Here is a 27374-nt window from a genome sequence, read left to right on the forward strand (position 1 = left end):
ACCACTAAGAAGGCCCTCCTGGGCTGCTGCCTGCCCTCTAAAAAGTGCTTGTGACTTCAAATATAAAATTGGATTTTATTTCTTCTAGTCTAATTAGCTCCAACTCAAGTTGGGCTTACCCCATTTGAAAAAAAATATTAATTCCTCATGTTTAAAACCTACAGTTGCAGTGCCACTGCTTCCCTGGCCCCAGCACTTAAAAACATCTCATTGTACAATTCAGACAATTCTTAACTTATCTCTCCCCTGCATGATGCTGCTCGAAGTGGATCGCTTTTTGCTATACCTTGCCGCATGGCTCTATGCACTCCTGAAATATATTTCCCTGGTTCCCTTCTGTCTTGGGTTTAAGGCATCCTTTAACACAACGAATATATTAAGACATCTGAAGGCAGCCCTGTTTAGGGAAGTTTTTAATATATAATGCTGTATTGTTTTAATATTCGATTGGGAGCCGCCCAGAGTGGCAGGGGAGACTCAGCCAGATGGGCGGGGTACAAATAAATTATTATTATTATTATTATTATTATTATTAGTCTGCTCATGAGTTAACTAATCTAAGATGGTGACATTTCCCTATGACTAGCAAATCATGGGTGTTGGTCCTGGGCAGACGTTAGTCCTCTGCAGCTGCCCCTACACCATGATAGAGAAACATTCTAGTGCTGTTTGAATGCTAAGCTTCACATTGAATCTCAACAGAATATCTGTCCTAGGCTTTCAAATTAAGCTTACTCCATGAAAGGGATGTAAAATATCTGAATTTGTATATGTTGTTGTTTTTTAATGTAAAAGAACAGTAAATTAAACATGAACAACAAATGAAAACACAGGCATCTATGTAATTACATTTATCATTTTTTAAATGATTACCATAATATTAATTTCTATAGTCACGTTAAATTATTTTAATAAAGCAAAAGGCTGCAAGTCATATTGTACCCTCCAATTTATTGAATGCTCTCCAAGTAAAAGTTTAGCTTTTGTATTTTGAAGCATATACTGTCTGCTGAGCTTTTTATGCAACCACGTTAAATACAGTACATTATAAATTAAAAATTCTAGTACAGTACATTAAAAATAAATGTATTACTTCCCAGTCTGTCCTCTTAAATACATAATTGTATAGAACAGCGTTTGCCAACCTGGTGCTCTCCAGATTTTTCGGACCCCTGTTTTTGGCAAGAAGCGACATCTTCACCGGCCTCGCACCTAAGGATACATCTCTGATGTCAGGTACAAGGCAGATGGGTGTAGAAGTTTGGCTGACAGTCTGGAGGATCCCCAGTGTTGCCTTAGACACAGTTTAGAGGCCGAAATAAAGATGTGTTAAATCTTCATAAATTTATAAAGGATCAAACTGAGAACTTAAAAGCACTGTATTGTCCCCAGTTCTTCCTGAGATTGGATCTGAATGAACGTTGCAAAGGAGCAAGCCAAGTCATTCCTGTATTTTTGTGTGCTTTTAAAACGCCTTTTGTTCAATCTTCTTTTGTGCTTTCTAAACAGAACCAAAACCAGTCTATGCACAGGCGGGTCAGCCAGATGTGGATTTACCTGTTAGTCCCTCCGATGGCCCTCTTCCAAACTCAACCCATGAAGATGGAATGCTTCGGTAAGGGAACTCTTGCTTTTCCTTGTCTTTCACCAGATCAGCATGGGCAGTGTTAGAAGTTGTGGTCCAGCAAAATATGTTGTTGCTGTTTAGCCGTTTAGTCGTGTCCGACTCTTTGTGACCCCATGGACCATAGCTGCTTGCTGATCTCAAATAAGATGCGGACATAGCAGACGACCATCACGGTCAGCGGGGTGACATAGAGGGTGGTGAAAGTGAACATGTTGTAGGTGGTCTCCTGCCAGTGCTCTCTGAAACTCCCATGTGTCACGCACTGGGTGAAATTGACGCCCGGGATGGTGTACAGGTGGAAAAGGAAAAGCTGAAATGGAAATAAAACAGTCTAATAATAATATACACACTTAAATTAATTTGCACACATATATTATCCATGCATTATTATTTATGTACATAGTGTTGGTTTGTTGTTGTTGTTTAGTCGTTTAGTCGTGTCCGACTCTTCGTGACCCCATGGACCATAGCACGCCAGTGTCTTGCACTGCCTCCCGCAATTTGGTCAAACTCATGTTCGTAGCTTCGAGAACACTGTCCAACCATCTTGTCCTCTGTCGTCCCCTTCTCCTAGTGCCCTCAATCTTTCCCAACATCAGGGTCTTTTCCAAGGATTCTTCTCTTCTCATGAGGTGGCCAAAGTATTGGAGCCTCAGCTTCACGATCTGTCCTTCCAGGGAGCACTCAGGGCTGATTTCCTTAAGAATGGATAGGTTTGATCTTCTTGCAGTCCATGGGACTCTCAAGAGTCTCCTCCAGCACCATAATTCAAAAGCATCAATTCTTCGGTGATCATGTTAGCATAAATCCTCTGCATGGCACAGATGCTGCATGTGGATGAATGTTTACTTTATGTGATTGCTGTAACTTTCCCACACAGGAGCTCAAGCTGTAACCTGATCTCCTGTCATGTGATGTTCTTTGTTCTCTTTCTACTTTCACTTTCTTCTGAACTGGAGAGTGATGGCTGAACACACACTCTCTGAATAAACGTAGATTAGCACCTACGATTGTTTGCTGTCTTCTTTACCGAAGCCAGTGGCAATAGTAAGAATATTGGTGATTTACACCCCAATATTCCAACAGTGGTAGCAGAGTTCTGGCAGAGCTCTGGTTCCGATCTTCGGACCTCTGAAAAGCGTAAACTGGCAAGGAGGCCTCAATCTGCAGCAGCTGATCCTGAGGAATTTCGCCTGCTTGGGAGTCACCGGTTCCTGCGTTCCAGGGGAGGAAGAGCACGGATAGTCTGCGTTCCTTATCACCGGAGCAGTGAGTAACCGGGACTGATTTATAGCGGCAATAAAACCTCTAAAGCGGCAGCTTAATTGCAGATGCCTGCCGAAAGCCTAATTTGCAGCTTCTTTGTACTTTGAAGTCAGAAGCTAGCAGCACGCTTACAGAAGCAAGATGGCTAAAGCCGGGGATTCAGATCAAACACCCAAGAGTTTGTGTCCTTTGTTAAATGACTCAAATTATGCAACGTGGAGTGTTAAAATGGAATGTGTTCTTATCCGGCAAGGACTTATTGAGTTGATTCAGAACGCACCGCCCGTTTTGCCAGGCCACAGGTGGTTGAATCGCAACGCACAGGCAAGGGCAACAATAGTTCTGCATTTGGACCCATCACAGCTGGTTCATATTCGGAACTTAGATAATGCTTATGATGTTTGGACTCATCTTCGGGACGAGCACCTTAGGTTGCGCGCCGGATCAACAACATTATTCTTTCAGAGATTAATTAATTTGCGTCTGAAGGAGGGAGGAGACTTGAGAGCCCATTTGCATCAGATGCGTCAACTACGCCAGGAGCTAGCTGACAGAAACGTCAATTTGGATGACGACATTTATTGCTTTACAGTGCTAAATAGCCTTCCCAAGTCCTATAATGCTATTGCAGCCCAGCTGGGGGCTCAAGACCCTCAGCAAATGACTGCAGCAGGAATTTATGCTTCATTGCTTAATGAGGAGGACAGGACCCGCGCACAGGCGGAGGCCAACGGGGAGCGCTACTCACCCTCACCTGGTGCATCTGCAGAGACTGCACAAGCTCTTAAAACTGTGGTCAGATGCCAGTTATGCAATATTCCTGGGCACACAGCCAAGACATGCAGACGACCCCAGAAGGACTCAGGAAGTCAACAACAGGCTTCTGGGCCTAAGGGGCGAGGCAGCGGCGGTAGCGGCAGCAGCGGCGGCGGCGGCAGCAGCAAGGGCCCTACTGCACGCAAAATGCTTCTAATGCTCACTCAGCTTGATGACCAAGACGACGACGGGTCTTATCTGATCATAGATTCGGGATCTTCGCACCATCTGGTCAACGACAAGAGACTGTTCCAGACTTTCGAGAAGCTGGACTCCATCGTGTCACAGGCAGATGGCAATTCCTTGAAATCCATTGGAAAAGGAACTATTTTTCTGAAATCTCTAAATTTGAGTATCAGTAATGTGTATCTTGTTCCAGAGTTGAAGCAAAACCTTTTCAGTGTTTCTCAAATTGATGAGAAGGGGTTTGAGCTGTGTTTTCACAGGGGCACCTGTGTGATTTCTAAAGATGGAGAAGTTCTTTTGACGGGACACAGAGACAAAGATAACCTTTTCAGATTATCTTATGATAAAAGTGATGCATGTTTTAATGTTGTTGATGATTGTTTAACAGGTCCAGAGGAGCCTAAGGTGGCAAAGAAGCAACCAAGCAAGAAAGGTCTAACACGTTGTTTCCAGATCGTTTCTGCTCATGTTTTTGGTCCTATGCCAGAGTCCCTTGGCAAGGCCAAATATTATCTTCTGATAACTGACCACTTCTCTAAGTATACGTGGTTTTATCCTCTGAAAAAGCCTCAGCAGGCTATTGTGAAATTTTCTGAATTTCATGCTAAGGTTGAACTGAAACATGGTTGTAAAATTGAATGTTTATTGACCAATGACATTCCTCTTTTTACTTCACAGGAGTTTCAAGCTTTTTTTGATGACAAAGGCATTCACCACAAGTTTGCCAAGACCCAGGCAGCTTGGGACAAAAGCTTGTGTGTTAAGGTTAACACTGAGTTAGAAGCAGGCATGCAGGCGCAACTGCTGAGTTCAGGATTGTCTGAACAACTGTGGGCTGAAAGCATCTCATTTTTCCTTTACCAGTGGCTCAGACAGGTTCCTAAAGGACAGAAGCGTTCTCCTTATGAGATTCTGTTCCAACAAAAGCCTGATGTGAGCAACACTAAGGTTTTTGGAACCAAAATGTGGGTGGCTTCGCTTGAGGGCAAGCCAGTCCAAAGCATTCTATTGGGTTTTGAGGAAGGTCAATACAGAGTTATGTTGCTTTCTTCCAATGAGGTGATTCTTACTCAAGAGGTAGAACACTCTCCTACGCCACAAGAAACATATGTTCTTGATGAATTTCCCATAGGTGCCAATGATTTTGATGCTTCCTACACTGACACAAGTGGTAGTGAAGATGAATCCTTTGCTGATGGCTCTACCCCGAGTAGCTCTGACACAGGGGAGACAGTCATACACAAAGGAACTCATGCTGTTTTTAACAGACCATCATCAGATGATGAGAAAGTGCTTGAAGCACTAGATCCACTGTTTACCATTGGTAAGAGTTCTCCCAAAAGTCCTGAAGGGGAGAATCTCAGTAAACAGGATTTGCACCTCTCACGCAGGTCTGAGAGGATTAGAAGAGGACCCAAGAGGTATTCTCAGGAGTTTGCCAACACAGCAATTGCAAATTTAGCTGTGCTTAGAACTCCAAAACAGGCAGCAGTCACACAGGCTAAGCCACAACAACAGGTTGTCAAACGCAACACTGTTTCTGTCAACAGAGCAACTGCTCTGGTCCCCTGGAAGCCAAAGCTGGTCAATCCAGTCTCAGAGAGTTCCACAGCAGGAAAGTCCTACTTTGTTTATGACAACTGTCTGTTCACTTCTCTTAATGATGCTCTCACATTTGCATCTTTTTCCATTTCAGGATTCAGGGGAGATGTTAGCATAAATCCTCTGCATGGCACAGATGCTGCATGTGGATGAATGTTTACTTTATGTGATTGCTGTAACTTTCCCACACAGGAGCTCAAGCTGTAACCTGATCTCCTGTCATGTGATGTTCTTTGTTCTCTTTCTACTTTCACTTTCTTCTGAACTGGAGAGTGATGGCTGAACACACACTCTCTGAATAAACGTAGATTAGCACCTACGATTGTTTGCTGTCTTCTTTACCGAAGCCAGTGGCAATAGTAAGAATATTGGTGATTTACACCCCAATATTCCAACAGATCAGCCTTCTTTATGGTCCAGCTCTCACTTCCATACATCGCTACTGGGGAAACCATAGCTTTAACTATACGGACCTTTGTCGGCAAGGTGATGTCTCTGCTTTTTAAGATGCTGTCTAGGTTTGTCATTGCTTTTCTCCCAAGAAGCAGGGGTCTTTTAATTTCGTGACTGCTGTCACCATCTGCAGTAATCAAGGAGCCCAAGAAAGTAAAATCTCTCACTGCCTCCATTTCCTCCCCTTCTATTTGCCAGGAGGTGATGGGACCAGTGGTCATGATCTCGATTTTTTTTTTTTATGTTGAGCTTCAGACCATATTTTGCGCTCTCCTCTTTCACCCTCATTAAAAGGTTCTTTAATTCCTCCTCACTTTCTGCCATCAAGGTTGTGTCATCTGCATAGCTGAGGTTGTTGATATTTCTTCCGGCAAACTTAATTCCGGTTTGGGATACATCTAGTCCAGCCTTTCGCATGATGAATTCTGGTGTTTTAAGTCTTCATAGAATTGTTCAATTTCACTTTCTTCAGCACCGGTAGTTGGTGCATAAACTTGGATTACTGTGATGTTAAAAGGTCTGCCTTGGATTCGTTTCAAGATCATTCTATCATTTATGAGATTGCATCTCAGTACAGCTTTCATCACTCTTTTGTTGACTATGAGGGCCACTCCATTTCTTTTACGGGATACTGGAGTGGCTTGCCAGTTCCTTCTCCAGGTGGATCACGTTTAGTCAAAACTCTCCACTATGACCTGTCCATCTTGTGGCCAGGGATGGGCTGGCAAGAGACAGTTATTAATCAATATTTCCTAATCCATGCAGACCAAGCATGAAGCTAGTGAAATTCAAAAAAGGAGACAGTGTGGGCTTGCGGCTGGCTGGTGGCAATGATGTCGGGATATTTGTAGCTGGTGTTCTAGAGGATAGCCCTGCTGCCAAAGAAGGCTTGGAAGAAGGAGATCAGATTCTCAGGGTAGGTGGCAATCTTGAATATTAAGATGATGGTGATATAGATTTATATAGCATCCCATCAATAAACATTCCCTGGGTGGCTTGCAGGAAAATAGTAACAAAGTATAAACTAAGAATAAAAAACAATAAACAAAAATATTTAAACAATCCTTGCATGGAGGTAGCATACAATTTATAAAACTAGGTTCCTGAAACATCGTAAAGGTAAAGGACCCCTGGACAGTTAAGTTCAATCAAAGGCAACTATGGGGTGTGGTGCTTCAGGCTGAGGGAGCCGGCGTTTGTCCACAGACAGTTTTCCGGAATATACTGTCAGCATGACTAAACAGCTTATGACATAGCAGTTTAAAGGCCTGGATTCATCAAAAGTTCTTCACCTAGTGCCAAAATACCACAAAGAAGGTACCAGGCAGGCCTTTCTGGGGAATGTGCCACTACCAAAAAGGTACCCAGAGCAGGCCATTCAAAGATGGTCTTAAGGTTTGGTTGTGGCGAGTTCTCAGCATGATTTGCTTAGGAGAAAGAGACTATAAAGTTCATGGCACATGTGGTACAATATACAAACATAGTAATGCAACTAAAGAGAATGTCTAGATGCACACTTGGGTTCTGTCAACTGCGTAGTAACTTTTTGAACTGTTGCTTTGCACCAGGTAAATAACGTAGACTTCACAAATATCATCAGAGAGGAAGCAGTACTGTTTCTGCTTGACCTCCCTAAAGGGGAAGAGGTAACAATTTTGGCACAGAAGAAAAAGGATGGTAAGTAACTGCCGTTTAATGAAAGGACAAAAACTATTTTGATAAACTCTCTTAGATAATAATCAAAAGAGAGCTGTCCTCAACACCTTGGATTGGCAGTGTTGGGGCTTTATTATCCAGGTCACTTCTTTTGAAGGCTACAGTATCTGCAATCTAATACTGTTGTCTGAGTCATTGGTATTAATTAGTTCAGGCTCACCAAGGTAGTATGCAGCAGCAAAACAGAACCAAGCTGCATCATTCCTTGCTTACACCAGGTGTGTGCACAATTCAGGCTTGTGGGATCTGCTTTGTGTGAATGGAAAATGGTAGATGTAAAAGCAAGTTTACTTGGGATCATTGTTCATCCCTGACCATGGGTACATGCTGGTACTGCAATACAAATTAGTTCTCAAGTACATTCTGATAGTGCTGAAAACCATCATGCCTTTTGCCATTTTCAGGTTTTTTAACCACCTGCAGTAGGGATCCTGTGGCTCTCCAGATATTGTTAGACTCCCATCAGCCTTGGACAGCATGACCAGTGGTCAACGATTATGGGAATTGTAGGCTAGCGACAACTTGGGGAACTTGTTCACCACTCTCACCTACAGAATTCAGCATATTCTCAAATCTATTGTTTGATTCAATAATAGTTTTCTGTAAGTGCTATAAAGCATTAAGTTTGTGCTTTTATTCCGTTCTTGCAGTTTATCGACGCATTGTGGAGTCAGATGTAGGAGATTCTTTTTATATAAGAACTCATTTTGAATACGAGAAGGAATCTCCCTATGGACTTAGCTTCAACAAAGGAGAGGTGTTTCGAGTGGTGGATACATTATACAATGGCAAGCTTGGATCCTGGCTGGCTATTCGGATTGGCAAGAATCACAAAGAGGTGGAAAGAGGCATTATACCCAACAAAAACAGGTATTTCAGAATAGCTCTTGGAGAAGCGTTTATTTGGCTGAAGGGCTAAGCTTTTGTAAACCTGCATTGTGCTGAATTTCTTGGATGGAATTGCTGAAACTTCAGACTAGTTAATTTAAGAGTTTTGCTTTATAGCAGGCATCCCCAAACTGCGGCCCTCCAGGTGTTTTGGCCTACAACTCCCATGATCCCTAGCTAACAGGACCAGTAGTCGGGGAAGTTGGGAATTGTAGTCCAAAACATCTGGAGGGCCGAAGTTTGGGAATGCCTGCTTTAGAGCATCAATTTGCAAACTTCAAGCTCCCAGAGCTGCAGTTCAAGTACATATGCAAGGTACAAATTTGCCCTTGATAATCATAACTGTATTTTGAATCATTGGAGATGCTGGAGATGCAAGCAGCTCTTTCAACCTATAGGGTGAACAGCAGAATCCTTTTTGGATTTAACCATTTTGCTTTGCCTGGAACCAGTTGGGATGTGAATTGGCACATGTACAGAAAAGCCTTGGAAACGCAGGTCTAGGAGCTAAGCAAGGCTGCTGTTTCCCCCCATTATCAGTGTTCACTGTCATTGTTTCTTCCACACAGAGCTGAGCAACTGGCTAGCGTGCAGTACACCCTTCCAAAGACAGCTGGTGGGGACCGTGCAGATTTCTGGAGGTTTCGGGGCCTACGTAGCTCAAAAAGAAACCTCAGGAAAAGCAGAGAGGACCTTTCTGCCCAGCCAGTTCAGACCAAGTTTCCTGCATATGAGAGAGTTGTTCTTCGAGAAGGTGGGGTTCAAAGGAAATTGAAATGTTACTGTGATTAACCGTGTTCAGGGTTTGTGTTTGGAAGGAGGGGAAAGGAAATGGCTTGGCATATAGAACGTTAACATAAGGGTGAAGGAGGAGTTGGAGAGAACATGAAGAGATGATGATGATGATGATGATGATGATGATGATGATTACTACTGCAGTTGTAAAAAGCCTGAAAGTTTCTAAACAGTGTACACACATTAAAATATAAGTTTCTACCTACAGGACTCTTAATCTAATGGACATGATACAAAAGGAAAAAGGAATTTGGAGGGATTATGAAAGCAAGCATTATAGCTGCTGTTCCCTCCTTAGCCAACAGCTGGGGTTCTCTGCCAGACAGAAGTGAAAAGTTGGAAGATGTGGACTATAGAAGGGATTAGTTGGGTAGGAATGGGTTTAGGCCAATTCCACTAACAGATTGCATTCATCTCAGACCTCAGCTTGCTCTAGTAAACACTTTTATTCCCTTGGCCATTCCCCGACCTAACAAATGCCTGTGATGTTTCCTTTCCAATCTTCCAAAGAAATGGCTTACTCTTCTGGTGTTTTTGTTTCAACCCATTGTTTCAAACTCCTAACCCAGAAGGTACCTTTTTAAATTCTAATTTCCTCTGAAACCAAGTTATTCACAATGATTTTTGCTTTTTGTTCTGAATAGATTGCATTTATACCATTAATGAACCCTTGTCCAACCCCCATATTTTTTATCATAAAATTCCAAGAAACATTATCAAATGCCTTCTCTGCATCTGTAAAAATTAACATTGCTTTGGTATTCTTTTTTACTTCCAATCTTTCTAATACATCAATAATATTTCTAATATTATATTTCATGTGTCTTGCAGGTAAAAAGCCTGCCTGATCGTGATGTATTTGGTCATTTAATACCCATTTCAATCTTGAAACCAAGATACTTACAAATTTTTTGTAATCCACATTTAAGAGGGAGATTGGATGGTAATTCTTCATCTGTGTTCTATCCATGTCTGGTTTTGGGATCAGAGTTATATATGCTTCTTGCCAAGTCTCGGGTGCTTTGTCCCCTCCAAGAATCTTATTGCAGACATCCACCAACGGTTCTACCAGCCAATCTTTCAACGTTTTATAATATTTTTATGCCAGTCCATCTGGTCCTGGTGCCTTGCCGATTTTCAATTGTTTTATGCCTTGTTCTACTTCCTGTTTTGTAATTCTATAATTGAGTGCTGATCTCTTATCGATCGGAATCTTTTGCAGTCCATTCTTGCCCAAGAATTGTTCTATTTTATCCCTTTGCTCTTTATCCTTTTTATAAGGCTGTTTATAATACTTCTGAAAACATTTCCTTAGCTCTGTTGGGTTCTCAATAGTCTTCTCTTCCATCTTTATATTGGTTATCGTGCTTTGTTTCTGTCTCTTTTTCAATTGCCATGCTAATAATTTCCCACATTTATTAGCAGATTCAAATGTCTTTTGATTCATCATTTTGATCTTCCACTCCATTTCCTGATTTATTAATTGTGAATACTGTACTTGCAACAACTTAATTTCTTTTTGGGTCTGCTGATTTTTTTGGGTTATACCTCAATTTCTTCTCTTTTTCTTTCAATTGTGACAGAATATTTTCTTTTTTTCCATTTTGTTGTTTCTTCCTAATCGCATTCTGTTGTATCAGGAAACCTCTAATCACTGCCTTGCTTGCATCCCAAATGACCCTTTTATCTGTCTCTGTACTCAAATTTATTTCAAAATAGTCTTTTGGGGTCTTTGGGGCCTTCTTGACAATCTTCATTTCTCATCAATGCATCATTCATCCTCCATCTAAAGGAGCCGTGCAGAGACAACTTTAATTCTAAACACACAGCATTATGGTCCGAACATGTCCTTGGGCAAATTTGTACCTTGATCATTCTCGGGGCCAATTCTCTGGTTGTCCATATATAATCCAGGCAGGACCACGATTGTTGAGAATCTGAAAAGAAAGTACTGTCTTTTCCCAATGGATTTTTCGTCCTCCAAGCATCAATCAGGTCAAAATTGTTGATCATCTCAAAAAACGTCTTTGGTAGTCTTCCATCATTCAAAAATTTCTGTCTCTGAGATCTGTCCATCAAAGTGGAGACCACCCCATTCAAATCACCCATCATAACTATTTTATAGTCCACATGGTCCAATAGAACTTCGTGGATCTTTTTGAAGAATTCAGCCTTCGCTTCATTTGGTGCATACATTCCGAGAAAAAGATATTTTTCGCCTTGCGCTATTACTTCAACTGCTACATATCTCCCAACTTCGTCCTTAAACATCAATTTGGATTCCAATTTGTCATTATTTTTACTCCTCTTTTTTTGACTCTATCAGATGAGATGTATTCCTGGCCCAACTTCTTATATTGCAAAATTTTCCCATGAGTCCTCATCACATGTGTCTCTTGTAAGCAAATCACATCCAAATTCTGTTTCACTAGTACATGATGGATCCTATTCCTTTTGGATCGCAAGTTAAGCCCATTAACGTTCCAAGTCAAGATTCTTAAAGTGTACAGTAAAGGTTTGGTGGTTCAAACCTCAGTGATGGACAAATTCCCCTTGGCTCTGTAATGGAACCAGTTCTGAATGTGTGATCTTTCTTTGGTAGGCATTTGAGAGAAAAGCTTGCCTGTTTTGCCCACTACCTAATTCTCTTCAGCTCGTAACGTTGACATATGTGTGCTGACAGCGTAACACCTGGGTGCCTTGTTATATTGCCCTTGCTGGGAATGGTTGATTGGTTTCACCTGCCCCAATAGCAGCCATGTCAGGAATTCAAGCACACGCATGCCCTGAACGAACTCTGCTGAGGCCAAGAGAGGGCTTTAGGTCGAAAAGTGGGGAAACAGCCTCCTAACGCACTTGCAAGAAAGAGTCAGGATAATTGGCTGACCCAGGTAGAGGTGGCACTTTCCAAACAAAAGGCTGTTTGGTTGGGTGGACTTGGTCACATAAGATTACAGTAATCATCATTGTCAGAGGACCTCCCTACAGGGAGCCTCCCCCCATCATCCTGACCAGCACTTTGCCCAGGGAGAGCAGCAGCAGCGGGTCGGGGGAGGAAATGAGGATGGGAGCGGAGTGGGGGAGGCAAGGCTCAGCGATGCATCAGAGCCCCTGCACCACTCCAGCCAACAAGTAGGAGAGGGAGCACAGCCGCTTCTGGCGCCTGAATTGAAGCACACGCCCAAACGCAAGGTTAGAGAGCGGTGTTATGGGTTGCCCAAACTATTATGCTGGCCCCGGAGCAGAAGGGCGCCATTGCAGGATTCTGTGAGTGACTAGGAGGTCATGTTTTCCGCTATCTCTGCACTGTAAATACTATGCACAATAAAACCGTTAAAGACAGAACAGACTTGGGCTTGTTTACTCGGGAGTAGCCGCAACAATCCCCTGACAATCATTAATTGGCACTTAACATTAAATAACTTCTGCGCCTACTAAACAGCAGCTGATTTCTGGCACTTCTTCTGCCAACTAGTGTTTTTTTTTAAAAAGTAAACACTTTCATCTTAAAATGTCAGAACTCGTAGCGCACTAAGATTGACATTGCTGTCAGTCTTATTATTATTATTATTATTATTATTATTTAAAAGATGACTGACTGCTCCCAATACTCCCCTGCCGTGAATCTGTTCTTGCCCCCCCCCCCGACCTCCCCAGTATGTGCCTTTTGAAAGAAAGAAAAATTGTCCAGACCCACTTTTGTGTTTCAGCCACACCCACTTTGACATGTGCCCGCACAGGTTTAGCCATGGGTCAGTGCAGCCCTAGGCATGAAAAAAGCCATTCCCACTCAAAGCCATCAAATAATGTCTTGGTAGTTTTTTTGTTTTTGTTTAAAGAAGACTTACTATGATTTCCCTTTAATTCCAGCTGGATTTCTCAGGCCTGTAACAATCTTTGGACCAATTGCAGATGTTGCGCGGGAGAAACTGGCAAGAGAAGAACCAGATATTTATCAAATTGCAAGTAAGCACCTTGCCTGTCTTCTGTGTCCTGTTTTCCCAGCTAAACCCCCTCCAGCTTACAGGTGCAGACCAAAGTTTTTAGACAATTCCTTGGATTAGAGAGGATTGATTTGTTTACCTGTTTATCACTTATATGCCAAAATGGCTTCTAAGCCATTAATTACTATAAAATCAATACATAATTAAAATAAGCAGGAGCAAATCCATGGGGGAATTAAAGCATTCTTAATTAAAATATACAATAAAGCCATTTAAAAGCATAACTATTGAAACAGTTAAAAACCTGTTAAAATAAAACCACAAGGTCAGTTCAGGACAGTGCTTGCTTAAACAGGTGTGTCTTCAGGAGCTGGTGTAATGCCAATGCTGATGGGGCCCCCGTATTTCAGCACGGAAGGCATTATGCAACCCTGGTGGCACATTGTATATGAGGAGACAATGACTTGAGAGCATAGATGAGAAGTTTGCGCTCTCTTATTCCAATATTTAAATGATGATGAAACATCCAAGTGGGTTAAATGAGGTGTCTGTATTATCAGTGGCTTCCTCATTTATGTGGCAGAAAAGACTTTTAAAATCCACACGCATGACTATCTAGATGTTGTAAAAGCTCTAACATTGGAAAACAACACTGCTTTATTGTGTCAGATCATTCACAGTCTTGCCTGCTGCTGACTACCAAAGAACCAACAGCTCTGCAGATGTTGCTGGACTTCAACTCCCATCATCCCAGGCCATTTGTCATGCAGACTGGGGTTGATGGGAGTTAGAGTCCAAAAGCGTCAGGAGAGGCATAGCTCCCCACACCTGGTCTACTCTAACCAACAGCACTAGGTTGTCTGACAGAGGTATTTCCCCATACCTGTTCCTTTTTAAGTGCTGGTGCTGGGGAAAGAACACAGGGCCTTCTGCACACAAAGCATGTGTTCCACCACCAAGCTGTTCATCAGCATCCCAAGCTGTCTCTGCAAGGAGATGAGTGGTGTGTTTGTGTGGTTCAAAGTAAAGCTGATGTGTTTCCCACAGTTTTCTTGCACGTTCAGCTAGGCCTGGGAGATATATTATCATATCGCCCAGGACTGGTATGAGGAGCTGACCGTGATGTCGGCTTCTTTCAGTGATATATCGCTGGTGAAACCGCCACAGCTCCTGAGTCCCTCTACTCGCAGAGTCGGCTGGAGGGAGTCAATAGAGGGACTCAGGAGCGGTGGTGGTTTCACCAGCGATATATCACTGAGAGAAGCCGACATCCCACTTTGCCCTCATACTGCACAGAGGGAGAAAAAAGCTGTATTGGTGAGGCGCCGATACAGCTTGTTCCTCCCTCTATGTCTTTAAACTGCTCAAATGAGGAGTGTGCAGCTGCCCTTGGCTCAGTGAAGCAGTTAAAGCCAGGGGTGTGGTGGGGGCTCCGTGAAACTGCTTGGCTGAGGGGATTGCGGTTGCTGCTCCCTGCAGTGAGCAGGTAAAAGAGCCCCGGTGCTCCACCCGTTAATGGGTTCCCTCCCCCCAGCTCAGCAGCCCAAAGCAGCTCCAATGCTTCTGCTTGAGCAGCAAGAGCACCAGGGCTGTCTCAGCTGGGGGGGAGGACACATTCCCTCCTCCCAGCTGAGCAGCACAAACAAGCTGCATTGTCCCAGCCCACAAGCCTCGGTGAAACCGCCTCAGCTCTTGAGGTGAGAGCTGGGGCAGTTTCAGCCAGTGCCTCGCAGGCAGAGGCCACTGCATCTTGTTTTTTCAACATCGTGGTATATCACCAAACCATGATGTTTGACTGGCAAAACACCATGATGTTGAAAAGCTGATATTGCCCAGCCCTACGTTGAGCACCCCAGAATGCATAAGCAATACAGTTCTGTCCTTACCATAAAAGAAGTGACTTTGGAAAGTGATGTTTGAAAGCTTATAGAAGATTTTCAAAGAAGAAATTTGATAATCTTGTAACATTTTTACCGCCTGTAACATGTAACTGACCCACAGGTGTTGATTAACTGTTGTCTCTTTAACAGAAAGTGAACCAAGGGATGCTGGTACAGACCAGCGTAGTTCGGGCATTATTCGTCTGCACACAATCAAACAGATAATTGACAGAGTAAGTGATTAAATGCTCATTTGTATGCTTCTTGTTGGGTCAACAACATGCAGGTTTCATGCAGGAACACAGAAGATGATAAAACAATTTTAAGAAACACATTAGCCACAAATTACTGAAAGTATGGGAAATGCAAGACATGGCATGGCAACGTGTAATTTAGACATTGCTGCTGCAGTGTGAAAGTTGTGTTTCTGTGGTTTCACCCATGATGTTGTTAGAATGAAATGCCACACACAGCCATGTGGTGGGGATCGTTGCACAGATCCTTGCCAAGTGCCTATCTCCCCAGATCCTGGCAAGAATTCCATGGCTAGGACCTGTGCAATTCCCCAGGTGCAATTCCCCAGCCTGGTGCGTGGGACCACAGTTCCCATCAGCCTCCTCTTTCCACACCCTGGACCTTCCAGTTTGCTACAGCAACCCCTGGCTGAGCTTTGGATTTGGCACCTCAGCTTCCCGCTTGCTTGCTTTTTGGTGTTCTCTGACCTTCATATGAGGTTCAAATGTAGTTCTTCGTAAATTTCAAAGAAAAATGCCAGTGGTGTGTAACACTCCAGGTTCAGCAAATGGTCTCCTTCCAGAGTGCTTTTTACTCATGTGTGCTTGCATGTTCATTGACTAGCTAATCCTCCCTGCAGAAGGAACTAAACTGCCACTTGTGCTAAATGTTAAAGAAAACCCCTTTTCTATCCACTTGCTAAATATGCAGGGTAAGTGTGGTAGAGATTTTTGAGGACCTACAACACAAAATCCTTGATCTGCTTAATAAATTATGCTTCATATAGAATTGAATTTCACACATCAATTTGGAAAAAGTAACCCACAGCTTAATGTTTGTCTCAGAGAGCTCTAAATTTTAAAGATTTATAATGATGGCTATGATCACACAAGAAGATAGACACAAAGCTTAAAATCATTCTGCTCTTTTATTGTTCTGTTCAACCTTTCTCAACAATCCTTACATATCTGCCTTTGTATTCTCTGTTGACTGCAGAATTAATCTTCAAGGTGTCCAGCTTCACTCTTCCCCCTGCCTCCCCTTTCCTGGTAATTGACTCTTCTACCTGCCTGATTTTTCTGCTCTTGAATACAGCTGCAGATGTGAAAATAGTTTAAAATAATTAATTTTTGTGGAATCAGCTAGATTAAAGGTGGCAAGTTTGAAACCTTATGATGCACACTTTTAGGAGGCTTTAGAGAACAGGTCAAGAGCCCTTGTTTTCCTGGGTTGTCTGACGGCTTGGTTCAATCTTTTCTTTTTTCTCAGGACAAGCACGCCTTATTAGATGTCACTCCAAATGCAGTGGACCGTCTGAATTACGCACAGTGGTATCCCATTGTGGTGTTCTTGAACCCTGATTCGAAGCAGGGCGTAAAGACTATGAGGATGAGGCTCTGCCCAGAATCCCGGAAAAGTGCCAGAAAGTTATATGAGAGGGCCCACAAGCTACGGAAAAACAACCACCACCTCTTCACAGGTGAGTGCACCAGGATGGAGAAAAAGGTTGAGAAGAAGCCAAAGGGTATGGGGAGGGAATGAATGAAACAATGCATTCTTTTTCTTTCCCTATGTGCTTACAACAAAATTTAATAGAGGATTGGACAAATTCATGGAGGATAATGGTTACTAGCTATGATGGCTGTATTCTGTCCCAACAGCCAGAGGCCGTAATGCTTCTGTATACCAGGTGTTGGAAGCCACAGGAGAGGGAAGTGCTCTTATCTTCAGCTTCTGCTTGCCAATGGCCCGTCTAGTCCAGCACCACCATCTTACACTGGCCAACTAGATGCCCATAGGAAGCCTGCAAGCTGTTCTTGAGCATGAAAGCACGCTGCCCACCTCCAATTCCCAGCAGCTGGTATTCAAGGACATTGCTGCCCCAGACACAGTGCCATTTTCAATAGTTTTGGCGTCGTTTTGACAAAACCTCATTCAAACTCTGTATTCTTATTTTTAGCTACTATTAACTTGAATTCAATGAATGATGGCTGGTATGGAGCTCTTAAGGAAGCGATTCAGCATCAGCAGAATCAGCTGGTGTGGGTTTCAGAAGGAAAGGTATGGAATCTATTTTTTTTTCTAAGCTGTTGCAGTGTAGTGGTGACATTTAAATGGACATGTCTGCCTTTTCATTTGGGTTTGATAATTTTGAATAAGTTATGGGGAGGTTTGTATTGGAATAATATGGGCAATATCTTATTCTCAGTTACGTCTTCAGCATGGATTCATGAATTTCTTCCAATGAGGCATCTCAAAGCAATTTATTGTGTAATAAACCATGTATAAAGCAATTGCAGGTACAAAAGCAATATAAATACAAAAGAACTTCATATAAAATAAATTTTAAAACCCAACAATAATTACATGCATAAAATCAGTTTCAAATCCAATGCAGATACAAACCCGAATAACATTATCCACTTAAAATAAAATAAAAATATTCCAGTAGCACTTTAGAGACCAACTAAGTTTGTCATAGGTATGAGCTTTCGTGTGCATGCACACTTCTTCAGATACACTGAAACAGAAGTCACCAGACCCTTATATATAGTGAGAGGGTGGGGAGGGGTATTACTCAGAAGGGTGGTGGGAATGGGTGATTGCCTGATAGGAGTGGTAAACCTGTTGACGACTGTTAATGACTGTTAACGACTGCAATTGGTCTTGCAGGAAAAAGCAAGGGGTGAGATGGCTAAAGAAAGCTTTATCATGTGTAATGAGATAAGAATCCAATGTCTGTATTCAGACCAGGTCTCTCCATGGTTTTAAGCTTGGTAATGAGTTGCAATTCAGCAACTTCTCTTTCCAGTCTGTCGTTAACAGTCCTCCCCACCCCTCCCCAACTATACATAAGGGTCTGGTGACTTCAGTGTATCTGAAGAAGTGTGCATGCACACGAAAGCTCATACCTATGACAAACTTAGTTGGTTGCTAAGGTGCTACTAGAAGGAATTTTTTTTTATTTTTTGTTTTGACTACGTCAGACCAACACAGCTACCTACCTGTAACAAACATTATCCACTTAGAAGGCTTGTTGAAAGAGGAAATTATTCAAGCCTGTTGGTGCCTCTCTCTTGTATGTGGATGGTACCATTTTGGCTACCCAACGACTGGCACTTCCTCTGAACCTTAGAAAAAGAAGCAAATGGTGTTTGCAGATTCCTACAATTCAGCTTTTGCAAGTGGTTGAATTATGCCTTCTCACAGAGGCAAGAGTAGATAATTGAGGGGCAAGGCATAGCCTCTATGAAGGGGACCCCTGGGAGAGTGTAGGATGTGTCTGTGCTGATCTCCATTGATCCCCTTGCAGCTCCTTGCTCTGTACCAGGGATGCCCAACCAGTAACTTATTCTATCTACCGGTAGATCCCCAGCTGATCCTGGTAGATCACGGGATTCTTATTGTGTACAAAAAGTCATGGGGGGAAGCTATAAAATCCTCCCCAGAAAAGCTCAACAACTCTGGGCAATCCACCCACCCCACGCACGCTCCTCCCTCCAATGACAATGGGTAGATCACTGCCAGTTTTTTTATATATACTGGGAGTAGATCACAGTATCTTGGGAGTTGGATATGCCTGCTCTGTACAAACCCTTTTTCTACCCCAAATGTTTGTTCTAGTATGGCGTAGCATAAAATCCCTAAACTGCCTACATGCTTACCCAGTCCCTTTCTAGCGCTGACAGGCATTTCACTAGTTTCTGTGTATTACGTAAGGCTTTCTTCTTTTCTTTTTGTTTCGTTTTTTTTCTTTTCTTTTCTTTTGGCTGACTGTTAATATATATTGAACTGACATTTTCAGGGCAGCAATTCATTGCAATTCAAAGATCTGTCATGAGAAGTAATAGCTAATTTGCAATCCAATTGCTTCGAGTATAGCTGGGGTGATTTGTCATTCCAGTATTGGTTTACTTTTAATTTCATTCCCTGTGTTAGGACTACTTTGGGGGTTTTGACTTCAGACAGTGTGTTGACCCTGCAGAATAAGGGACACAAACAAAGTAAACTTGAGCAACACGTAATCCTTAACATTCTAAGTTTTTTTGAACTCTGAGCTTTACAAGGAAAGGTGCTGAGAACTAGCATTGAGAACTAGCCTTGTTGTGTCCAGGGTGATGGATGACGCTTGCATCTTTTGTTGTTCAGAGCAAAGGAAAGGAAGGAAAGAGAAGAATAAGCTTTAATTAGATTACGCATGCTTAAGTCTTGCCCAAAACAATGGCTCATTAATTACCGCTGGCCAGGATCCCATCCCTAGCACTTGAAACCTTGAGCAGGAGAGGTGAGGTAGGGGTGGAACACAGGAAAGCCAAGCCAAGATTAGACTTAAGAGTTGGCGACTGTAACCACCAGTCTGGTAGCAGGCAGCAGGGACAGCGAATGTGGGTTCTCGGTTGCTTTCCATGGTGCCAGCTGAGGGGATTCTAGGAATCTGGGTTAGGGGAAGCTGACCTGCTCACTGTGCCTTTACTGCACCAGTGTACATGATGGAGGAGGAGGAGGAGGGAGGTGTCGTTACCCCCCACCCCGGCTACCTTTCCTTATCTGTGGCCCAAATCCTGTCAGCTGATATTTTAGATCATGGAAATATGTTCATTAAAAAAACCCCATAAGGCTACACATCTTGGTAGGATCATAGGGACAACCTTGTGCTAAGGTAAGCCACTCCTCCTCCTCGCTCAGCACTGTCATCACTGACTGGCAGCAGCAGCTCTCCAGGGATTCAGGCAGGTTTCCCCCAGCCCTTCTTGGAGGCACCATGGGTCAAGCATGTGAAGCCTGTGCACTGTCCCACTGAGCCGAGGTCCCTCCCTCTGGTCTGTAACCCTTGAAATCTGTTTCTCTAAGATTGAGGTGCAGGCGAGTTAATCTTCATTCTGCACAGAAAGACATGGTGTTAGAATTTAGCACAGCAACTCTTCCCCCCCCCCCATGTAAACACCCAACCCTCATGTGTTTGACACAGGCAGATGGTGCTACCAGCGACGACCTCGACCTCCACGACGATCGCCTGTCATACCTGTCGGCTCCAGGCAGCGAGTACTCCATGTACAGCACAGACAGCAGGCATACCTCTGACTATGAGGACACGGACACAGAAGGCGGGGCCTACACGGACCAGGAGCTGGACGAAACACTCAATGACGAAGTTGGGACTCCTCCTGAATCAGCCATTACGCGGTCCTCTGAACCCGTAAGAGAAGATGCGTCAGGGGTGCATCATGACACTCAGCCATACATTCCTTATGCTGCTGCTCAAGCTCAACAGCAACCAAACCACCAGATAGAGTCTCCTGGGTTTAAAACAAGCGCTGCTCAACCGGTAAGGAAGCAATACTTGCCTGCAGGTTTTAAGCAATAAGATTACATACAAAGCCCTGCAATTTTCTCCCTTGGATGCGTAAAATGTGGTCCCAGTTGGTCTTTGTAGCTTTTTGGGTTTTACTCTACCGTAGCCACTTCTCCTCCTCAGTTCATTTGTTTGTTTGTTTGTGTGCACAAACTGCATTGAGTGTTTAGGAGCATTGCCTTCTAAATGGTGCATTGAATAGCTATCATTTCGTTTTGCAAGCCCTGTGGGTCTCTGCCATTTGAACACTGGATTCATACAGTTTGCATTTCAGTTGTTGAGGGAGGGGGGGCACATGCTCTTCAGCTGCCTTTTAAAAAATAAATAAAAGGATCAGCACTTTTAAAGAACATGACTTCCATGCTGGCTTCATGGTACAAGAAAGTCTGGCGACAGTATTAGCAGAGAAGCTAACCCCAAAAATAAAAATAGCAAAGGGAATGAAAACAAGACACCTTTTCAGTAACTGGTACTGCAGGGAAACATCATAGAATGATGACTGTATGGCTGGTATGACTGTATAGTGCACACGATTTCGCCACAGGACGGGAAGTATGATATTGCAAGATGCGTGTCTCTGAGAATGGGCTCCTGTTGTTTCAGGTTGGCTGCTTGGTTTGTATTGGTTAATAGGAGAATATTTTTTTAAAAGAAAAGATAAAGAATAATAATGAAAAGAACAGCACTTTTAGAAGAACCTGAGATTGTTTCCCACCTCTCCCCATCAAAAAGGAAATTCTTTGGGAAAAGATGGAAATTCAGTTTAAAAATAACCATGGTACCTGTTCAAGAGTTGGGCATGAGCAACCTAAAAATGAATCCACTTTAGCTTTATATGAATTCCAAATGAATTTTATCTCTTAGCTAGAGGCCTCTAGAATGATTCAAAGGAGTAGGCAACATGGCGTCCTCCCAATGTGGTCGGACTCCAGAGAGGTGGTGGGACGCAGATGCCATGTAATTGGGCACCATGTGCACTTGCAGCTGGAGGCCATTGAAGTGGCTCAAGGAAGGAATAAGAAATGGGCCCTTTGGACATGGTTGGACTGAACCTCCCATCAGGTCAGCTTGGCCAGTGCTGGGGACTGATAGGAGTTGTGGAACTACAGATCTGGTTGGAGCACAAATTCCCCAGCCTTGACTTGAGAGTAGCAAGGAACAGCAGCTTCTTCTCCTTGCCTTGCTCTCTCACCTTCTGGGGTGTGGCATGAATTGGGTCCAGAGGAAGTAAGCAAATGTAACAATGGCAAGTGTGGCAGTGGTTGCCATTGTGATGATGGCAACAAGGTGGTGAGCACACTCAGAGAGAGGTCCCAAGGGACCCCTAAAATTTTGAGCCAATGCTGTCATCTTTTGTCAATCTGCTGTTAATTTTACAAGCTGCCCCATTTTTCTCTCTGGCTAGCCAAAGAGGGTGTGGGTTATATAAACTTTGGTATAGTCAGTCATGTACTCCAAAGAGGAGGTTTAGCTTTATGGAAGCAGCTGTCCCCAACACCCAACTCATCCCCTAGCCATTGAGCATGCTGGCTTGGGCTGATGGGGGTTGCAACATCCAGGACCCAAAGGTCGTACTGAAGAACAGTTCGGTCCTGGTGTACAACTTGATTTTTTGCAATTCAATATGTTGGGTGGTTGTGGCTTAATATGATTTTTGAATGGAAATTATGTCCACTTTACCAAAAACTATATTTTAAACACTTCACAGAAAGCAGAAGCCTCACCTGCAGCCCCCTACCTTTCCCCGTCGCCAGAAACAAACCCTTCAGCCTCATCAACTTCTGCTGTTAACCCCAGTCTAAGTCTCTCAAATGTCAGGCTGGAGGAGCCTGGCATGGCTTCTTACAACTCTTACCAACCACAAGCTGCCCCCCTAAGAACACCTGGCACTGAGGCACCTCACATAATGCTCAGAGAACAAGAGCCGCCGTCCTTATCGCCGCATATAGATCCAACCAAGGTACCTCCTGCCTATGTTGCACGGATTCACTCTGCACATGATCATTCTTGCTTTGCCCCCACCCTTACTAAAGGTGCCCCCTTGTGATTTCCCTCCCACTGAGCATTTGTGCAGCCTGAAAAAGAGCTTCTCTGCGGCTTCTTTTTAATGAAAATAAAAATCTAACTCTTGGTTTTGCTTGGTGCATGAGTTCAAATTGCCTTTCTCATTTCTGCTGGAAAATGAATGCATAAATCAGAAGATGTTGCAAGCCCACTTCATTTCAAAGCATACTTTTACTTCATTTGTGTGTGTCTTAAACCTTCTCTTTTCATTACATTAGTTTCAGAGAAACATTCTGTCTTCCAAATCTACCTGTGTTTTGTGCTTTATGGCCTTCCTGTATACTGAATGGAAGCTGTTCAGTTTTTTGCATTTTGATTGGCTGGATGTGTCAGGATAAGCCAAAGATCCTCAAACAGTTCCCAAAATGAATTTAAAAAATGAATAAAAAGAATAAAGTCTCACCATAAGTGTGGACCCTGAGATGGGAATGGTGAACTGTGGCACCCAGATGTTGGGCAGGAAGTTGAACCAAGGCCCAAAGTCAAATGAATTGAAACAAAAAGTTGGTGGAAGCTTCACAGACACCAGTAGCATTAATGAGTGCATTTAACTGGGGTGCTGGTGCCAAGGTTTGGGCTGCATAGCATTTGGACTCCTGACCCTGTCCAGACTGAAAGGGGAGGAGAACCATTATCTCTCCAAGGGGCAGCATCCCAGTGGGGGGACAGGCCCAGAGGTAAATGTGGGCAGTGCAACAGATGACACTTTCGAGCCACATCTGAAATCCACCCTCCTTCCAGGCAAGCCAGAGGCCTTCTCACAGTCAAAGGCTACATTGCAGCCAGGCAAAAGGGCACAGAGCAGGGATGGCGAGGTGTGTGACCTTGGGCCAGATAGAGCAACTTGGAGGACCGCCTTCTGTCCTGAGGCTGAGGTTCCCCACCCCTGGGCTAGATTAATCAAATAGTGTTTGGGCAGCTAAGCTAATGCTGCTGATTAAATAAGGCAACTTCCTTTTACTGCATGTTGCAGCCTAGATGTGTGCTACATCTAAAAAGGAAGTGTGCTTTTTAAAAAAACTTAATCCATTAATTAAAACTCATGGAGTTAATCAGTTGTGATTAGGGTACTAGTTAAAATGGGTAAGCTGCTGTTGTAGGTTTCCTTTGACTTGTTAGTTCTTCATGGTCTCAGTTGCTTGTGCACCTGAAGCAAACCACTCTCTTTCTACAGATGTACAGGAAGGACCCATTCAGCAATGACGAAGCCCCTCGGCCAAACTATGTCTTGAAACAGCCAGCCCAGAGGCAGGAGAAGGACTCCAATCTGACCTATGACCCTCAGGCCCAGTACACAGAGAAGCAAGCTAGCAGAGATTATGAGCCACTGGCCTACAAGTATGACTCCTCAAACTACATGGACCAGTTTCCCCGTGGCTACGACCCTCGTCTTCATTACGAGGAGCGTGTCCCTCCCTATGATGACCATTGGACCTATTACGATGAGAACCAGCCCTATCAGCCCCGGCCACCTTACAGCAACCAACCTCCCAGAGAGTTTGATACCCGGCAGAACATAGAAGAGAGCACAGAACACAGCTGCTACTTTCCAGCACAACCTCGCTTTGAAGAGCCGCCTCCCCTGGCTTACGACAGCAGGCCCCGCTATGAGCACGCAGCTAAAAACTTCAACGCCACTCAGCTGAGGTATGAAGAGCAGCCCACTGCTGCGTACGAGGTTCACGGAAGATACAAAACAGAGACTCAAGCCTTCACCCCAGCAGTGCCCAGGTCCCCCGAGTCCAAGCATTACTTTGAGCCCCAGCCCAGAGGCTTTGAGCAAGGCCCCCCGCAAGGGTTCAGCACAAAAGTGGGACAGTACGAGCCTCCTCACAGCACTGCAGGTGCGCACCCTCCCCTCCCATTGCAAAGTAAATCAGAAGTTCTGCCTGCCAACAGTAAACCACTGCCTACCCAACCAGCCGAGGAGGAAGATGACCCAGCCATGAAGCCGCAATCAGTGCTGACAAGGGTTAAAATGTTTGAAAACAAAAGATCGTCATCACTGGAAAAAATTAAGGACTCCAATGATGTTCCAGTAGTCAAGGTAAATTGGGCTTGTTTTAGCAACTGTTGGCAATCGTCTGTGGTCACTTGGTGCTGGATTCCTTTTTTAAATCTGATGTCCTTGCACAAGACTTAGTTGGCATGAGCTGAATCTTTAATGAAGATGGGGCACTTACCTCATGGATGAAGGATTCCTCCTTCTCCTTCTCCAGATTGGTGTTACTCTTTTCCTGGGACACTGAATGGTTGTTGTCCACAATTAGGGACATTGTGGGGTTACTTTAATAGACTGCACACTCACTTTGAAGCATTTTAGCCACACCTGACCTTTAGGAAGCGATGGATACCAGGAAATGAATGGTGTTGCTGCCATGATGCTTTTACCAAGTGAGAATGGTCCATCATTCTAGCCTATCACTTGTCTATTGTGGGTGGCATTGACTGTCTAGGTTCTCAGACAGACGTCTTTAATATCACCTGCTACCTGATGCTTTTAGCAGGAGTATAGGCTGGCATCAGCAGCTGGTGTGGTTGGGAATCTGCTGAGGGCCCACAGCCCAGCAAGGGGCCCACTGGCAATTCCACCTGCTGACACACATTCCTTTCGTGCTGGACTAGCAGCAGTGTATTGGAAGCTGCCTTCTTAGGCGTGTTCACAGTAGATCATCAGTGATAGATTTACAGAATTATTGTGAGAATTACAGGGGTCTAATGTGTGGCAGTAATGACAAAGGCAATTTCCATGCTGGAGATTATTAGGAAAGGAACTGAAAATAAAACTGTCAGTAGCATAATATCATTATATAAATCTATGGTGCAACTGCATTTGGAATACTGGGTACAGTTCCAGTTGTCTTACCTCAAAAAGGATAATGTAGAGTTGGAAAAGGTTACAAAAGGAGCCACCAAAATGACCAAGGAGATGGAGCAATTCCCCCGTGAAGCATGTGGGCCTTTTTAGTTTAGAGAAAAGGCAAGTAAAATATGACAGCATAGAAGTTTGTAAAATTGTGGATGGCACGGAGAAAGTGGACAGATTTTCCCCCTCCCTCATAACATCCACAACATCCACAAATGTTGGAAGATTCAGGACTGATAAAGGAAAACACTTTTTCACATAGCTCATAGTTCAACTATGGAACTTGCTCCCACAGTAGGCAATGATAGCGACCAACCTAGAGGATTAGAGAGATTCATGGAGCAGAGGGCTATCAGAAGCTGCTAGTCATGATGACTATGCCCTTCCTCCACAGCTGGAGGCAGCAATGCTTCTGAATGCCGGTTGCTGGAAACGGCAGGAGCCCGCGAGGAGGGCTTTTGCACCCAGGTCCTGTCTGCGGTTTCCCCACAGGCATCTGGTTGGCCATTGTGAGAACAGGATGCTGGACTAGATGGGCCCCCATTGGCCTGATCCACCAGCCCATTCTTACATGCTAAAATCATTCCCACTGAATCCAGAATTCACATTTTAAAGCAAACTGACCTAACTATCAGTTTCCAGGCTTCTATGCGAATCAGAACACAGTTAATAATCAGACTGCACACACCTCTGAATTCAAAAATGAGGGAATGCACAAAAATGTGTATTTTCTGAGAAAAGTACAAAATGTGTACAATTCAAATGCATTTTTGTTTGTGTGTGTTTGAAAAATTGCCACAGAATGCAGGAACAGACTCAAGTGTATGAAACAAGCATGGAATGGAAATGGACTAAACTGTCTGTACCTTAAAATGGTTAAACATTAGCTGTGCCAAGTTCCTTTTTATATGACTCCATCCTGAGGATGCCTTTTGTATATGATAGTACTAGAGTGTTAGCATTTTATCTTTTTGTTCAGTTGTTCTAATTTGGTGTTTACGTGTGTGTGCTTTTCAGCAACCTCCAGAGCTTGCACCTAAACCTAATATTGCCCCAATGAGTGGTCCGAAACCAGTCTCTCAAAATCAATATGAACATGACAAACCAGCTTACAGGTAAGCACGGAGGTGCAGCTTTAAAATGGAGTGCTGTTCTCACAAGCCCACAAACGGTTTAGAAGCCTTTCTGGGCATTAAGCGGTGTAGAAAATGTTATAAAATAAATTAATAAATGATGTGTGTGTCATCTAAAGAAGAAGAAAATATGCTGGGGGATTCTGCACAAGACCATGACTATTCTGGCTCTTCTGAGCTCCCTCTCAGGTCAGAGGGTGGGGCTTGGGGTCTCTCTGCCCTTGGACCTCAGAGCTCCAGTTCATCATAAGGGAGGTTTGGGGACTGCCCAGCCCTGCAAACCAGCTAGCTGTTCCTGGAGTCGTCTTTCTTCTGTTGTTGCTACATAACTTCAATCTTCTGCTGTCCTGTAAGACATCCCATCTCTCCCTCCCTCCCTCCCTCCCTCCCTCCCTCCCTCCCTCCCTCCCTCCCTCTCTCTCTCTCTCTCTCTCCAGTCTCTCTCTCTCTCTCTCTCTTTCTCACACACTACCTCCTCTAGCATTTTCTACTACTTATAAAGTGGAAGCAGACCTTCCTGCTTGCAGCCCCCCCCCCACTCTCCTGGGCAT

At 43.8% G+C, this 27374-nt stretch overlaps 1 protein-coding gene across 6 annotated transcripts in view; it reads left to right on the top strand.

Annotated features, from left to right (window-relative positions):
• Positions 1–27374, top strand: part of TJP1 (tight junction protein 1) — a 132676-nt gene that overhangs the window by 86775 nt on the left and 18527 nt on the right. For 4 of the 6 annotated variants that reach the window (XM_035131818.2, XM_035131816.2, XM_035131817.2 and 1 more), the window contains exons 10-22: positions 1510–1615; positions 6716–6866; positions 7519–7627; positions 8317–8536; positions 9124–9308; positions 13220–13315; positions 15324–15406; positions 16677–16887; positions 17368–17468; positions 20377–20733; positions 22469–22720; positions 23999–24871; positions 26708–26805. In XM_035131818.2, coding sequence (XP_034987709.2) covers positions 1510–1615; positions 6716–6866; positions 7519–7627; positions 8317–8536; positions 9124–9308; positions 13220–13315; positions 15324–15406; positions 16677–16887; positions 17368–17468; positions 20377–20733; positions 22469–22720; positions 23999–24871; positions 26708–26805 — 2842 coding nt within the window. The remainder of the gene's footprint in view (positions 1–1509; positions 1616–6715; positions 6867–7518; positions 7628–8316; positions 8537–9123; positions 9309–13219; positions 13316–15323; positions 15407–16676; positions 16888–17367; positions 17469–20376; positions 20734–22468; positions 22721–23998; positions 24872–26707; positions 26806–27374) is intronic. The other 2 variants (XM_035131820.2, XM_035131821.2) reach the window with 1 other exon arrangement.

Source organism: Zootoca vivipara, chromosome 14 (assembly GCF_963506605.1).
Source record: "Zootoca vivipara chromosome 14, rZooViv1.1, whole genome shotgun sequence".
NCBI lineage: Eukaryota > Metazoa > Chordata > Lepidosauria > Squamata > Lacertidae > Zootoca > Zootoca vivipara.